The sequence below is a fragment of the Thermobia domestica genome, chromosome 5, assembly GCF_964235325.1.
Source record: "Thermobia domestica chromosome 5, izTheDome1.hap1.1, whole genome shotgun sequence".
Classification (NCBI taxonomy): Eukaryota; Metazoa; Arthropoda; class Insecta; order Zygentoma; family Lepismatidae; genus Thermobia; species Thermobia domestica.
Genome location: NC_137458.1, coordinates 175,283,551 through 175,298,871, shown reverse-complemented (window position 1 = coordinate 175,298,871; position 15,321 = coordinate 175,283,551). Strand labels below are relative to the sequence as shown.

The 15,321-nt window shown below is 37.2% G+C and overlaps 1 protein-coding gene across 2 annotated transcripts in view; it reads left to right on the top strand.

Moving 5' to 3' along the window:
- LOC145686290 (uncharacterized) overlaps positions 1-15,321 on the top strand; it is a 72,498-nt gene that overhangs the window by 12,402 nt on the left and 44,775 nt on the right. Inside the window, exons 1-3 of one of the 2 annotated variants that reach the window (XM_081759427.1) lie at positions 4,024-5,292; positions 8,823-9,021; positions 14,439-14,543. In XM_081759427.1, the coding sequence (XP_081615553.1) occupies positions 4,382-5,292; positions 8,823-9,021; positions 14,439-14,543 (1,215 nt within the window). In that variant the 5' untranslated portion in view covers positions 4,024-4,381. Of the gene's footprint in view, positions 1-4,023; positions 5,293-8,822; positions 9,022-14,438; positions 14,544-15,321 lie in introns of those variants that run through there. The other variant, XM_081759428.1, reaches the window with a different exon arrangement.

Sequence of the window (15,321 nt, the reverse complement as noted above, 5' to 3'; positions counted from 1 at the left end):
CAGAGGAGAATCACGTGAAATTGCAAAACGGGGATAAGACATGAATGTCTTTACCCGTTTCATCATCTCACGTAGTTCTCCTCTAGTGGCTTTTACGGAAGTTGAAAAAAAAAGTAGTCCTCGTATTATAGCACTTTCGACATAATTTTTTTTTTAATGTTACAAATTTCACTATTACTTTTAAGATTCGCACATAGATTTCAATATGTACAGGCGAAGAAAGAGATATTTTCCATCAGAGAGTACATTTGGCAACATTGCACTCGTTCAAATGTAAGAGCTTTACAAGATACTGCGAAATAGGTGTTGCGTATTGCTTTGGTTATGGCTTTATGCATTTGCCTTGTAAGCTATAAAATAAGCTGTGTCTTGCCCTTGTATTCCTTCCTCTCTGCTCCTGGCTGTATTGGCGAAAATGTTGTTTGTTTTTCATGATTGTGTTGGATTTACCACATTATATTATTCATCATCAAATGGTTATAAAGTATGCTAATACGAGAAAATATATCTAGCTAACAAATGATATAAAATAATAAAGCTGGTCTTTTCTTGTATTATTAAAGAAATGAATGCTTTCGAGCTTCATAATTTGGTAATTCTAAATACGATTCTCGTTGAAAAGTTCGGTTTACTTTCCTCTGAATTTTCTGTCTTTCTTAGGCACGTGGAACTGTAGCATGTAAAAGTAATTGAAAATGACCGATATTAGTGGCGAATCCGTAGTTTGCGGGATTTCTGAATTAATTGGTAACAGTTTTGGTGTCTTTAAGTCCAAGGTCATCTCCCAGTTGGGGCAAGACCCCCATAACACTCCTAGGGGGAGGAAAAGGGAAGACATAAAAATGGTCGAAATCGACCGATATTAATGTCGAATCCATAGTTTTCAGAGTCGCTTAGATAAATAGTGAAACTTTCGATGACGTTTAATTCCGATTTAAGACCTCATTAACACCCGGGGGTAGTGGGGTTGAAGTGAGGACATGTAAAAATATCGAAAACGACCGATATTGGTGTCAAATCATTAGTTTTCAGTGTCGCTAAGGTAATCGGTGGCAATCCTGATGCCATTTAGGTCGAAGTGCAGCTTCCACTGGGGGCAAGACCTCCGTAGCACCCCTAGGGAGAGTGGGAGGAGTAAACATAAAAATGATAAGAATCGACCGATATTAGTGTCAAATCATTAGTTCGCTTAAATGGATAGCGATGCTGTCAATGCTGTTTAAGTCCACGTTCATTCTCATCTGCAGAGGGTGGGCTGTGGTAGATCAAAAATATTAAAATGTCAAAAATGACTGAGATTTGTGTCGAATTCATAGTTTTCAGGGTGGGGGAAAACGTCTGACCCGTTTGAAATGACTTTTGGAAGATGGTACTCACTTCAAACTTATTTCTTTTATTCATATCAATTCTATGGGGAGTAAGGTGTTCCAATATTTATGCCAAAAGTAGAATATCTTATGTATTTTTGTCATTACACTTTCTTTGAAATAAATATTGTAAGGAGGAAGGGAATTCAAATATTCCTCATAAACCTATTCTCCCCGTGCAAACAATGGACATTTTACCTAGTCTACAATAACAATGCGACACACGTTAGTGCTAGCGTAACTTGACAAATACTGTCTACCCGACTGAGTGTAAGTCACAACGTGAGAATTAAAATAATATCAGAGTCCAACATCTTCCCAAAGAGGATATGGAGTATCACTAAGTCGACAGATTTGAACTTATCGTCGCATAAGGAGGAGTAATGTTTTCCAAGCACTGAATAAGCGTTGAAGAGCACTGGAGAGTGTTGGGTTGGAGCTGCGAAGCGACGTGGAGTCAGCGTCACGTTTATAAGAAATGTTTCCCCAAGCTACAAACAAATCCGTGGGGTTTTAACGGGACCTTACCTTTTACACACGGAACTACTAAAACGTGTGTGTAATAGGCATTGCTTAAAGTAATTATGAAGTAACGTTGATTACGTCCGAACCAAAAATAACCTTGTGCGCAAGGCTTAGTAATGTTTGGATGGTTCTTGTGACTACGCCTTAGTTTATAAAATTTTATATATTAAAAAAAAAAAAAAAAAAAAAAAGGATTTAGACACAGTGTAACGGTTGAGAGGGTGGCCTGAAATAATACAATACAATAAATGTCAGATCGACCGATCATACTCTATAAAGACCGATCATACTCTGTATGTAAGAAATAAAATAATAAATTTTATCCAATAGCACTGCTTTAATGAATTACAGAGGAATACTCTGACAAATTATACCACTATTATGAAAATTTAATAATTAAGTTGAACTATAACCTCTTTATATTCTTAAGAATATTGATGGTACTATTTGTTTCTTCTTTGGTAAAGGGAAAAGAGAGATTATTTCTTTCATAGTTCTTTTTTAAAACGTCAAGCTATTGTTTATGTGGGCAAATTTGCGGTTAACGGGAGGTGAGAGAGTGAAGTCAAGGGGTGCCAGAGGATGGTTTCATGAAGAGAAACAAAATTCTGTTTCTATTTCCCTGATGCTTGTAAAAATGCAAAGTTAGAAGATTAATAAAAGAACAAAAATATTATTACTCCATGTTTAATGATGCTATACTAACGTACTTGTTTTGTCTTATCCTGTTATATAGTTCGTAATTAGTATTGAAGTTGACAAGTAACTTTCAGTAGCTATGCTTAAATGTCACAAGAGAGATGGAGGGGAATAAAAATTAAGAGCGAAATTTTGCTTACACTACAGCCTAGAACAAAACTTCCCTGTCAGCTTCATTATTTTAAATGAATAACATTAGTGGCGTATTTAGGATTTTGTTTCCGAGATGGAGCTAAAGTCAAGTTAGCAAAAACCTGGCTTTAGTATAACTTATATACAAGATATAAAATGCAAGAAGTGTAACTTTTTTCTTCTGGTGAGGAAAATCTCAATCTCTATACTGATCACTCCCTCACGTATCCGAAAAAAAGAAAAGAAAGAAAGAAAAATCTTCCTCCAGAAAGATTTTTCTGAAAGAAACAGTGCTCTGAACTGTCTCTTCCCTTCCGTGAAATATGACGACGGCTCTGATTCTGTCAGCTGCATTGTGGACTTTTGTTGACAGTTGCATTCTATGATCTAGATGTTATTTTCGGCTAGTGATGCTATACTTTAAGATGACAGTGCGCCAGTTAACTCTACTAGATCTGTTGAGACATGACTTTATGAACACTGAGATTAACTACACCGCCTCTCCTGGCTCGCCCAATCCCCACACCTCAACATTATTGAACATTGTGGTCATTCTGGAGCTGAGATTCGGAGTAGATGGTCTCCATCCTTACTGAGGGAGCTGATTCCTACATAGTAGTAGGAACGGTAAAATACTTCGCTGGAAATCATTCGTCACTTATATGTCTTCATTCCGCGAAGAATCCAAACTGTTCTGAATGAAAGAAAATGAAATGAAATTTTGAGTTTTACGTCCCACGGTTATGCCGATGAGGCTAAAGGAGACGGTGATAATGAGTAATAAATGAAATGGTGGAATGAAGAAAGTGGGAGGAAACGGGAGAACCCTGAGAAAACCCACGCACACGGTGTTTGTCCACCACAAAGTTCACTTGGCGGGAGCAGGGTTTGAACCCGAGACCCCTAGCACCAGAGGTGAACGCTCTACCACTGAGCCACCGCGGCCCCTAAAACTGTTCTGAAGGCTAAGGATATTTCCATTCCATTTTTGTTGAGTAAACGACATTTTCTGTGTTTGGAGTATTTTTTAAAAAAAAACATCTGCATATTTTGATTTGGAATTTAATTCAACCCGTCGCCTGCACCAAAGGCGAGAACTCTAGTTAGGAAAACCATGAAGGTAAGACTTGTTTGTATATGGTGTTTGTATTTTTGTTTTGTGTTATTTTATAAAAGACGATTTGATACTGTTGAAGTAACCAAACTGTTAATTAAAGTTAACATCTGTTGTTTTTGGTTGAGTTACTGTTCAGTAGGGTAACGTACTCTAGTAACCTACCCGGAAGAATAGATTATGATGTAGGTTCAAAAAAAAAACAGAAGAAGCGGATATATTGAGTAGTGTGCTTTTCAATTAACGTTGTTTAAGTTTGTTTCTTTTATTTCTGAGTGTACGTATTTAAACAATAAAATCCATATAATAAGTGATAAAAGACTAGTTAAATTTATCAGGTTATGGAACCCAGCCACGTGTTAAAAAGCGCATGTGGTAGCAGTTTTGTTTGTACGTACAAAGAGCAACTCAGAAGCGTAATACTTCAGTAGTTTATTAAGAACTAGAAGTTAAACGAAGTCTGAAAAGCACACGTTAGATTAGTAAGTGCATAGAGGTATCTGTTTGGTGGCTAACATAGCAAAGGCTGCAAACAGTACGCAAGATGGACTTAACTAGAAACATCAAACCCCTGTCTGGTGTAGAAGACTGGCCCACGTGGAAGAGAAAAATTCGAGATCTTCTAGACTACCACGAAGGAACGCTGGATGCCATTGATGGAAAGTTAGTGAAACCAGAACCTCTCGGAGAAAGTGCCTTAGAGTCTGAGATAAAGAAGTACAAGGAACAATATGAGTTATACCGTAAAGCAAATAGTTACGCGAAAACAGTTATTACAAGCACGATTACTGATTCGGTGTATCAGAAAATCATGGACAAGGAGACGGCCCATGATGCATGGGAAGCATTAAAGCAACAGTTTGAAGCAACTTCAAAGGACCAGTTATTCAAGATCTGCACAGACTTTTTTGCGTTCCATTGGACTCACGGTGAAGATGTGTCTACACATGTAGCGAAATTGAAAAGTTTGTGGAATGAATTGAACAGTGGACTTAAGTTGAAAGGTGAACATACGTTACCGGAACTTTTATTGGTATGTAAAACTTTGCATATACTACCCGGTACATTTGAAACATTTCAGTCCAGTTGGATGCTTCTCACTAAAGATGTTCAAAAAACATTTGATGAATTAACAGTGCAGTTGTGTATGTTCGAGAGAAATTTTACAAAGAATTTAGACAGTGCAAAGGGAACTCAACAGGCGCTATTATTTAAATCAAATGAACAGAGTGGTAAGAAAGAACCAAGAAAACCGAAGAAAAGTGATGTGTGTAATTTTTGTAAACAAAAAGGCCATTGGGTAAAATCATGCAAAAAGTGGATCGCAAATGGAAGACCGGCCAAAAACAAGAGTATGACTGGAAGTGAAGTGCAAGGAAGTTCTAGTGAAGTGAATACAGCACTAATGTCAGTGTATGAAGAGGCCTACGTAACTCAAACGGATTCAACATCGTGGTGGGTAGACAACGGCGCTACTAGGCATGTTACAAATAGTCCCTGTTTCTTTACCGACTTTGAAATGTTTGATACCGGTAATCAGTGTAGTATTAAGGCAGCAGGTAAGGAAACATTGATGGCAGTGGGAAAAGGGTCTATTCAAGTTTTGTCAACTGTAAATGGGAAGAGTAAGGAAATAACATTAAAAGATGTGTGGTACGTTCCCAATATACGAACAAACTTGTTCTCAGTGTTAGCTGCTCAGGACAGAAATACCAAAAGCGAATTTAGGTCATCCGCTACAGAGTGCTCTCTTGTAATTAATAATGAAATGGTGATTCAAGGCTTTCGTGAAGTTAGAGGTACATTATACAAAGCATGTATTAAACCAGTTAAACCAACAAGTGATACAAACATTGCTGTCGCAGACAGTTCATTGCTTCAGCTCTATCATGAAAGGTGGGGTCATCAGGACAAACGTCATATCAAAGTAATGATGAAAGATAGGTTAGGTATTACTGTTCAGTCAGGTAAAGAACTCTGTGAGCCTTGTATTTACGGTAAAGCTCATCGGTTGCCGTTTGGTAATAGAAAGCCAGCATCAAAACCTGGTGAGTTAATTTCAGCCGATGTTTGTGGACCATTTGATGAATCATTTCAAAAGAAACGGTACTTAGTGTTGTTTAAGGATAGCTACACGAAGTTTCGTTATGGTTATGTTGTTAAGCAGAAGTCGGAGGTAAAGAATGTTTTGAAAGACATGTTAGCACATGTAAAAACACTAGGGCACACTGTTCAGGAATTACTGAGTGATAATGGTGGTGAATTTGACAACGAAGAAGTTCGAGCAATTCTTAGAGCAAGTGGAATTGTTCAAAGATTGACAGCCCCTTATACGCCTGAACAAAATGGTGAAAGCGAAAGGGAAATGCGTACAGTAGTGGAAATGGGCAGAACATTTAAGTATTCAAACCCAGAAGCAAATTTTCCTGCAGCAATTTGGGCGGAATTAGTTAGTACAGCTATTCATGTCCTGAATCGAACCGGGAAATCTTCGGTAGAAGGTGTAAGTCCTTATGAAGTATGGATGGGTAAAAAGCCAAGAATAAAGCACTTACGCATTGTAGGTTCAGTATGTTATGCCCATGTTCCAAAGGAAAAGCGAAGGAAAATGGACAGAAAAGCAATCAAAGGGTATCTCGTCGGATTCAATGGTGATGAAAGTTATAGAATTTGGGTCAAGGAAGAAAACAGACTGATTATATCCAGAGATGTAACATTTCAAGAGAAACCAAGTGGATGTGAAGAATACGTGCAAGTCCCGCTTCTAGATGAAAAGTCTGAGAAAACAAGTCATCACAACAACCAGGGAAAGAATTCCGAAGGATCAAAGGAAGAGGGAGAGAATCAGGAGTATAATACAGAGCGCAATGAAGACTTCCAGGATGAAGAAGAGACAGATGCAGAACAAGAAGGAGAATTTGTTAATGGCCCACGCCTTAGAGACCGTTCCAAGCTAAAACGACCAGAACGCTTTGATGATTTTGTCATGCAAGCAGAAGATTTTGTCAGTGAAATAAATACGCCAGAAACATATGAGGAAGCAGTAAGTAGCAAACAGAGTGCAGAATGGAAAAAGGCAATGCAAAGTGAAATCGCTTCGTTAAAAGAGAACGAGACGTGGAAATTAACTGAATTGCCTGAAAATACTAAGGCTATCCCTTGTAAGTGGGTGTATCGGATAAAAACAAATTCGGACGGTACTATTGAAAAATACAAGGCAAGGCTAGTAGCAAAAGGTTTTAACCAACGTCAGGGTGTTGATTACAATCAAACCTTTAGTCCGGTTGCAAGGTTAGCTACAATACGAACATTGTTAAGTGTTGCTGCAAGCGAAAACATGTTTTTGACACAGTTCGATGTGTCGACTGCTTTTCTTTACGGAAAACTTGAGGAAGAAGTGTACATGCAACAGCCGAAAGGTTATAATGATGGTAGCAATCGTGTGTGCAAGCTCAAGCGGAGCCTATACGGACTGAAACAAGCTCCAAGGTCTTGGAATAAAAGATTCGGTGGGTTTTTGTTAAGTCTAGGGTTTGTAGTGAGTGAAGCAGATCCGTGCTTATATATTAGAAACAGTAATGGTAAGAAGCTTATAGTTGCACTCTATGTTGATGATGGACTTGTCGTGGCAACAGACAAGAGCGATTCAGATAGTTTTATTGAGAAACTAAAATCTGAATTCAAAGTTTCTGTGAAATCAGCATCTTACTTCCTTGGACTTGAAATAGAACGCTGGAGTGATGGTTCTATCAAAGTATGTCAGCAGGCGTTTGCAAGGAAAATCCTTAAAAGATTTAGGTTCGAAGAGTGTAAAGCAGTCTCAACACCAATGCTCAAGACATCTGATTTGCCAAAACAAGAGGCACAAGATGTTCAAGAAAATAAATTTCCTTATCGACAAGCAGTAGGAGCTCTGATGTACCTAATGGTTGGTACAAGACCAGATTTGGCGTTCAGTGTAGGAGTGCTGTCGAGATCATTAGAAAATCCATCTCAAGATGATGTTTTGAAAGTGAAAAGGGTTTTCCGTTATTTGGCTGGAACCATTACGCTCGGTATTCTTTACTCTCCAAATGCGAACAAAGGAGTTTTGGAATGCTTCAGCGACGCAGATTTTGGTGGATGCAGCAAAACGGGAAGGTCAACTTCAGGTGTGGTGGTGACTCATGCAGGAGGTGCCATTTCATGGCTTAGTCAGAGGCAAGGAGTGGTTGCTACTTCCACCACAGAGGCAGAAATTATAGCGGCTAGTGAAGCAGCTAAGGAGGCTATTTGGTTAAGCAGGCTCATTCGAGGAATTACTAAATTACAACATATTCCAATTGTTCAGGTGGACAATAGTGCAGCTGTAAAATTGGCAGAAAACCCGGAATTCCATCGAAGAACGAAGCATATAGATGTTAAGAACTTTTTCATTAGAGAAAAGGTTGTTGAAGGGAAACTAGCAGTACAGCAAATTGGTACACAGGAACAGGTAGCGGACATTATGACGAAACCACTAACAAAGATTCGGTTGCAAATTTTGATTAGTAAAATGGGATTAGTATAAAAAAAAAAAAAAAAAACTGCTAGATTTCTTCTGTCTGAATGTCTTTATATATATGTGTGTGTCTTTAATTAAAACTCTTAATTAACATGGGAGAGTGTTGAAGTAACCAAACTGTTAATTAAAGTTAACATCTGTTGTTTTTGGTTGAGTTACTGTTCAGTAGGGTAACGTACTCTAGTAACCTACCCGGAAGAATAGATTATGATGTAGGTTCAAAAAAAAAAACAGAAGAAGCGGATATATTGAGTAGTGTGCTTTTCAATTAACGTTGTTTAAGTTTGTTTCTTTTATTTCTGAGTGTACGTATTTAAACAATAAAATCCATATAATAAGTGATAAAAGACTAGTTAAATTTATCAGATACCACTTTCAGTGAATTTCAAGATAAAATCAGATGAAAACACGAGATATTTTTGTTCTGTGCTCTATCTTTCAGTGGCCAGTTTACGATCTGTGATGATGCCCAACTTCTGCAGACGGATATTATTAAAGGAATCCATGCTTATGTCCATTATTTTACTTTGAATGATGTGCACGCTCGTGGATTTGTGAGGCCCTTGTGTTTGTCGTATGTCACCAAGGATAAAATAAAGATGGAAAAATTATTTAACGTTCTATGTAAGAAATTTACAAAGGTAAATTCCATAATTTTTAAAGCAAGATTATATTTTTATGTGAGACGGATAATCAGAACAAAGAATTCGAAAGCAGTTGTAACGTAACTAAACGATATGAATAATCTTACAATGCCAATGTGTTTATCCGAGAAAAAAATCCTTGCAAAAACCGCTCCTTATCTCATCTTTGGTCGCTCCAAATACGAAAATCGATTGATTTAGTGAACTTGAACATTTGGATGAAGGTAATTTTAACAAGAAGTGGGATTGCATTATCAATGATTTCATTCAAAAATGTAAATCTCACCAAGTTTAAACTTACTTTCTAATTCACCTTACTGTAAGCACAGAAGGGTGATGGAGAGCAATTAGTCGTAGAGCTATAGATAGTAAAACCTATGAGTTTTATTGTGTAAAGTGACGGTAAAAAAAAAAAAAAAAAAAAAAAAAAAAAAAAAAAGTAAAGTGAATGACGTGAAACTTACATTATCCAATTGTGGGAGATGAGATATTTATAGTCACCGTGAAGATGTTAACGGATTGACTCCATTAACGAACTCGGCCGAAATAATCGCTCTAGCTATCTATTAAAAAATATTAAAAATTGCTTTCGTTCAAGAATTACACAGGTCTGCAAAAATAAAACAATGCTAAGCTGTTTCGGTTTAGTTAACTGATTTGTATGTGTTGGGGTGCGCTGAATCCAGGAATGACAGCCGTTTTGTCCTGGGACATCTGGGTTTCGAACAAACGGGTGGTCATTGTTGAACAAAAATATGAACACAAATATGCGATTCACAGAAACACCATTAACAGCGTAGCACCAATAAATGTACAGAAACACGCACACACTTGAAGACAGAAAAAGTAATACCACCATCAATCAGATTGCTTGTGAAATCGTCTTGTTTTAAAGGTCAAACTTCGTTTGGAGCTTGTTCTTTTGTAAATGGCTGCCGGAAGATCCCTAAACAACATCCAGCAGTAGTGTGCCATCATCGTAACACCAGTTCCCCTGATACTGTCGTTAATTTCTTTGATGGAAACGCTCCCCCCCTCCTCTTCACTCACTGCTCCCACATTGTCAAGAAAGTAGTCATGGTGGGAGTTGAGAAAATGGATTTTTAAGGTCATGGAGCAACCAAGCTTTCGGAACGCCTGCAACATTTTTTCTACCATTTCCTTGTACTGTAGGTCCTTTCGGTTTCCCAAAAACGTTTTGATGACCACAGTAAAGGCAACCCAAGCCTCTTTTTGAGTTGGAGTCATTGAACTGATGAAGTCTTTGTCAGATATGATTTTTCTAATATCAGGGCCAACAAAAGCCCGCGTACTCGCGTACTCGTAGTATTTGAGCAACAAACAGTGTAGCCAGAACTACTTACCAACGTTTTACAAATCTAAGGTGTAATCTTACTAAATTCGTTCTATGAACAGATTTATTGTTTTTGGTTTTTCTTTGTAATCTCGTACTCTCATTCATGACACATGAATGTGATATGTGTCAGTGATCTCCATCCGGACCAATATACACGTATTTTCATGTTTCGGGGAGCACAAATACATTTAATCTTCCATGTTCATTTTTATATTCGTGTGATGCATTTGCAATTTAGCGATTTCAGCTACCTGTTTGACCACGTTACATTTCGATTGTGCAAAACCCTGACATCCCAGGAAGAAACGGGGGTCATTTTCAACTTCGGTGCACCCAAAAGCGTGAAAATCAGCTAAACGTATGCAAACAGCTTTTTGGTTGCAGACTTGTGTTATCTTACGGAGGAAAAGAGGCTCCTTGGTTCAATCCCAGCTCTAGCCAAGTGAGCTTTGTGGTGGACAAACACCGTGAGCGTGGGTTTTCTCAGGGTTCTCCCGTTTCCTCCCACTTTCTTTATTCTACCATTTCATTCATTTCTCATCATCACCGTCTCCTTTGGCCTAACCGGGATAAGCATGGGACGTAAAACTTACAACGTTTTAATTTCATTTCACGTGTATGTTTCGTTTATGTAGTTTTGTGATATGTTTTCGGTTTATTGATACAATTATGGTCTAATAAATATGTAAATTCAGTGAATTAATCGATTTTGGTACTTGAAGCGACCGAGAATGAGAGTAGCGCGGCTCTTGAAATGACTTCGCTGGGATAAATATATTGGCACTGTAAGATTAGTCGTATCATTTAATTACGGTTTCTGTATTTCAGTTGGAAGATAATTATAACACTAAAGATTTTATAAATAAGAATTTTAAAATCTGCACCATCCTCATTTAATAGCTCAACAGATCTCCCACGCGATAGAAAAGTTTTAAAATTTCCATGTTGCCCACCAACTTATGGTTGAGGTGAACAAGAAGAAGAGAAGAATATTTATATGGGCCCCGGCCAAGTTAATTTGTGGTGAACAACGTCATGTCCGTAGGTTTTCTCGGGGTTCTCCCACTTTCTGATTCCACCAATTCTTCCATCGTCATTCACTTGCTTTAATCATTATCTCCCTTCGCCTAAAGGGTATAATCGTGGGCGATAAACTGAAAGGTTTCATTTCATTTATATATATATATATATATATATATATATATGGGGAAGTTTTGTTGTCTTCGAAATGGGTGGAATATTAATATTACTGATTTCTTCTTCGAATCTGTTTGAATCGTTTGAAAGAATAGTGTTTCTCCATATAAACCAATGAGTTAAGAAACAAAGATATTCCAGGTACTCAGCAACCTAAGGAATCCTGGCAGTTTATTACAGTATTATGAATGGTGGTGCTGATCAAATGTAGATCATCTTTGCACTTACTGTTCGTGTGTTTCTGCAAGCAACAGCCACGTTTCAAGACTACACACAGTTTATCTTCGGATTTTTGGTGGTAATAAAAGATGCCGGCCACTGCACTAAACTTTCTTGCGTCAATTCCCTAAACTAAATAATGGTATGCTGCAGTTATTAGTGAAACATTTCCTTGTGAAATACGAATAAAATTATCAAGCGTTTTCGAATCATATTTGAGAAATCCTCAAGAGTAAACTCCCGTGTGTGAATATTTTCATAGAAGAGATTTTTGCGGCAGTACAGAGTTATTAATGAAATGTTAATGTATGAAATATAGACAAAATCTCTCGAGTCGTTTTCAAGAAAATAGTCTGGAAAGATACTCATTCCGAAGAGTAAACTACTTCTGATAAATATTTAGTAAAAATTAATTTATGCATCATCATAGAGTTATTAATGAAATATGAAAACAAACTTACCTCAATCGTTTCTTATCGTTCATCTTAAGCTGAAAAGCCAGGGAAATGAAAATAAATTAGGGGAATGCTTAAAAGAAATCTATATTTTACAGAAGAGTTTTTTTGTAAAAGGCGTATTTGTGAAGCACATTTAAAATACGTTTACGGAGCATGTTGAACACGTGGAACACATTGCCAAAAAATGGGAGTTTTGCACTGTGTTCAGTGTTTAAAGATTACATCCCTTAGATGTGCACCACCTTGACGAGAACATTGTTTGCCCGTAACAATCATGTTCAGCATAGTTTGGCGCAGGTTTCGGCAGGGATGGTTGCTATCTTCCTTCGGATGCTGTCCTTCAGTTCATTGATGATAATGGACTTTGTGGTGTACACTTGCTTCTTTAGATAACCCATAGGAAATAGTCGGTGGAATTAGATCGGGGGATATGGGTGGCCAATGGATATTACCGAATCTGGAGATAGGCGTACTGGGAAGTGTCGTTAAAGGGTTGTCATTGAATTACAGCTGTATGACTGGTGTCACCATCCTGCTGCATTCTCTTAGACCTGCAGAATGTCCCTTAACCCAAGTCGTCTCATTTCGGCAATGAAAAACCATCGTCAAAGTGGTGCACATCTAAGGTGCCAAAGAACATTCTCGTCAAAGTGGGGGGGCCGCGGTGGCTCAGTGGTAGAGCGTTCACCTCTGGTGCATGGGGTTCCGGGTTCAAACCCTGCTCCCGCCAAGTGAACTTTGTGGTGGACAAACACCGTGTGCGTGGGTTTTCTCGGGGTTCTCCCGTTTCCTCCCACTTTCTTCATTCCACCATTTCATTCATTTCTCATAATCACCGTCTCCTTTAGCCTAACCGGCATAACCGTGGGACGTAAAACTCAAAGATTTCATTTCATTTTTCGTCAAAGTGGTACACGTCTAAAAGTGGTAACAATTCTTCAAACACTGAACGCAATGCAAAACTTCCGTCCTTTGGCAATGTGTTCCACATAGTTGGTAATAATTGTTGTGTTCAACATTCTCCGGAAATGTATTTACATAGTCGACAAATGTTTCTGAGGACAGTAGAAAATGCAATCAGATTTCGCGAAAGTATTCAGAAGTACCTATTCAAGAAATGTTAACAAACATTAGAGCTGTCCATAAAAAGTACGAGAAACACCTTAAGCTATCAAGGCGAATTAAAAAATAAATAAATAAAAAGGCTGAAGTAAGAAAATTATCTTTAGAAATAAAGAATCATGACGAGCGCCGGAGAGTGTTAAAACTTAAACTTTGAAATAAGAACAAATTACATCAAAACTGAAATGTTAGAAAAGAAGGAAAAAGTTTGTTGGTTGTAAATAACCAAAGAAATAGGCCAAATTATGATATTTGTATACTTATTTATGTTTGTGAGTGTCTTCAAAATGATGAGATATTAAAGATATCGTTAGCATATAATTATTGTTTGCTACTAGTGATTCACTGGGTTTCGAATACCAGAAGTTTGACCCATAACAAGTATTTTCAATAAGAAAATAAGGTTATATTGTATTTTTAAAAATCTAGGATATTGAACGACTGGGGAAATGGTGTAGATCGATTAATCTGAAATTAGTTGTTTGAAATTGAATAGACATGGAACTGATTCATGTAGGATTTCCTTTTAGTGTTAATACTAATTTTAGTTCCTTGTTCCCCTTTATACTTTCAAAAACCAGAAGATTAACACTGTGTAGTTCGTAGCGTAGAAGTTGCTTGCAGAAAGACATGATTGTTAACTGCAAAGATAACTCTACACTTGAATCCTGACCAGACTGAGAGGAAGATATCAATGTGAGATTCTGAGAAATGTATACGGCTTACAGTTTTGATGTGTGTGGTAACGTCTAATAAAACCATGAACAAAGCGTCATACTCCAAGTATATCTGACTGTTATTTTATTATGTGACTATTTACAAATTCTGTGCATTTTTACAGTTTAAGTGTCTTTTCTACGCCTTCTTCGATCCTACGTACATACTATCAGAAAAATAGAGAAATTTTCTTAAAAGGAAGCTTATTTAAGAAAAATTAACCGAAAGAAAATGTGTTGAGAAATTGTTATACTAAAATAAAAGAAAAAGAGTGAAAATGTAGAATCATTGAAAATAGTAGAAGTTAACTAAAAATTAAATTCTTTATGTACTTTCGCCACCAGGTCACTAAAATAATGAAATACAACAACAGGCAGTTATTTTGCAAAGAGATACATGAAATTCTTACAGCTGTAAAAGAAGTACAGTCGAAATATTTCCATAAAATGGTAAGTATATTTAAATACTGTCATAGTTATCTTTTCTTATGTAATAACTAAATTAGTGACGACAATGTTAGAGGGAAAGTTAATATAAAAAGTACTGTGCATGTATAACTTAATAAGCAACGTAATAATTCGACAGTATACATAAGTGTTGATAAAGTTGTGCAAGTGCTATTAGTTTGAGGTTAAGCGTGAAAACGGTTTCTTTCAAGTTCGATCAGTTCAATCTTTCCTCTTTTCTAATTTGTTAAGTGATTTCTTTCGTATTGACATTCAGATTTTTGCGTGCAAGAAATTGTGATATAACAGATCCTTTTTACCCATCTCCCCCCTCTCCACCCCATCTGTTCGGACACCTTATCCATTCTCTCTACCACCCCGGGCGAAGTTCTGGCTCTCTTGCTATCGTTATCTCCACATAGATCACTTGGACCTGATAAAATTAGTCCTCTCTTTCTCAACAAAACTGCTTCAGTTATTGCGGTTCCTCTATCTATCTTATTCAATAGATGCTTCAAGGAAGGGTATTATCCCACCAGTTGGAAACTGGCTCACGTGACCCCAATATATAAATCAGGACTTAAAGATCATGTATCCTCCTATAGGCCAATATCTCTTCTTTCTGTAATATCAATTATCTGCGAAAAAATAATTAAAGACAGGCTACTTAAATTCACCTCACCTTACATCCATAGTTCTCAGCACGGCTTTCTACCGAAAAGCTCAAGTCTCTCAAACTTAAGTACTCTAATTTCCTGTGCAGTCAAATGTATGAATAACA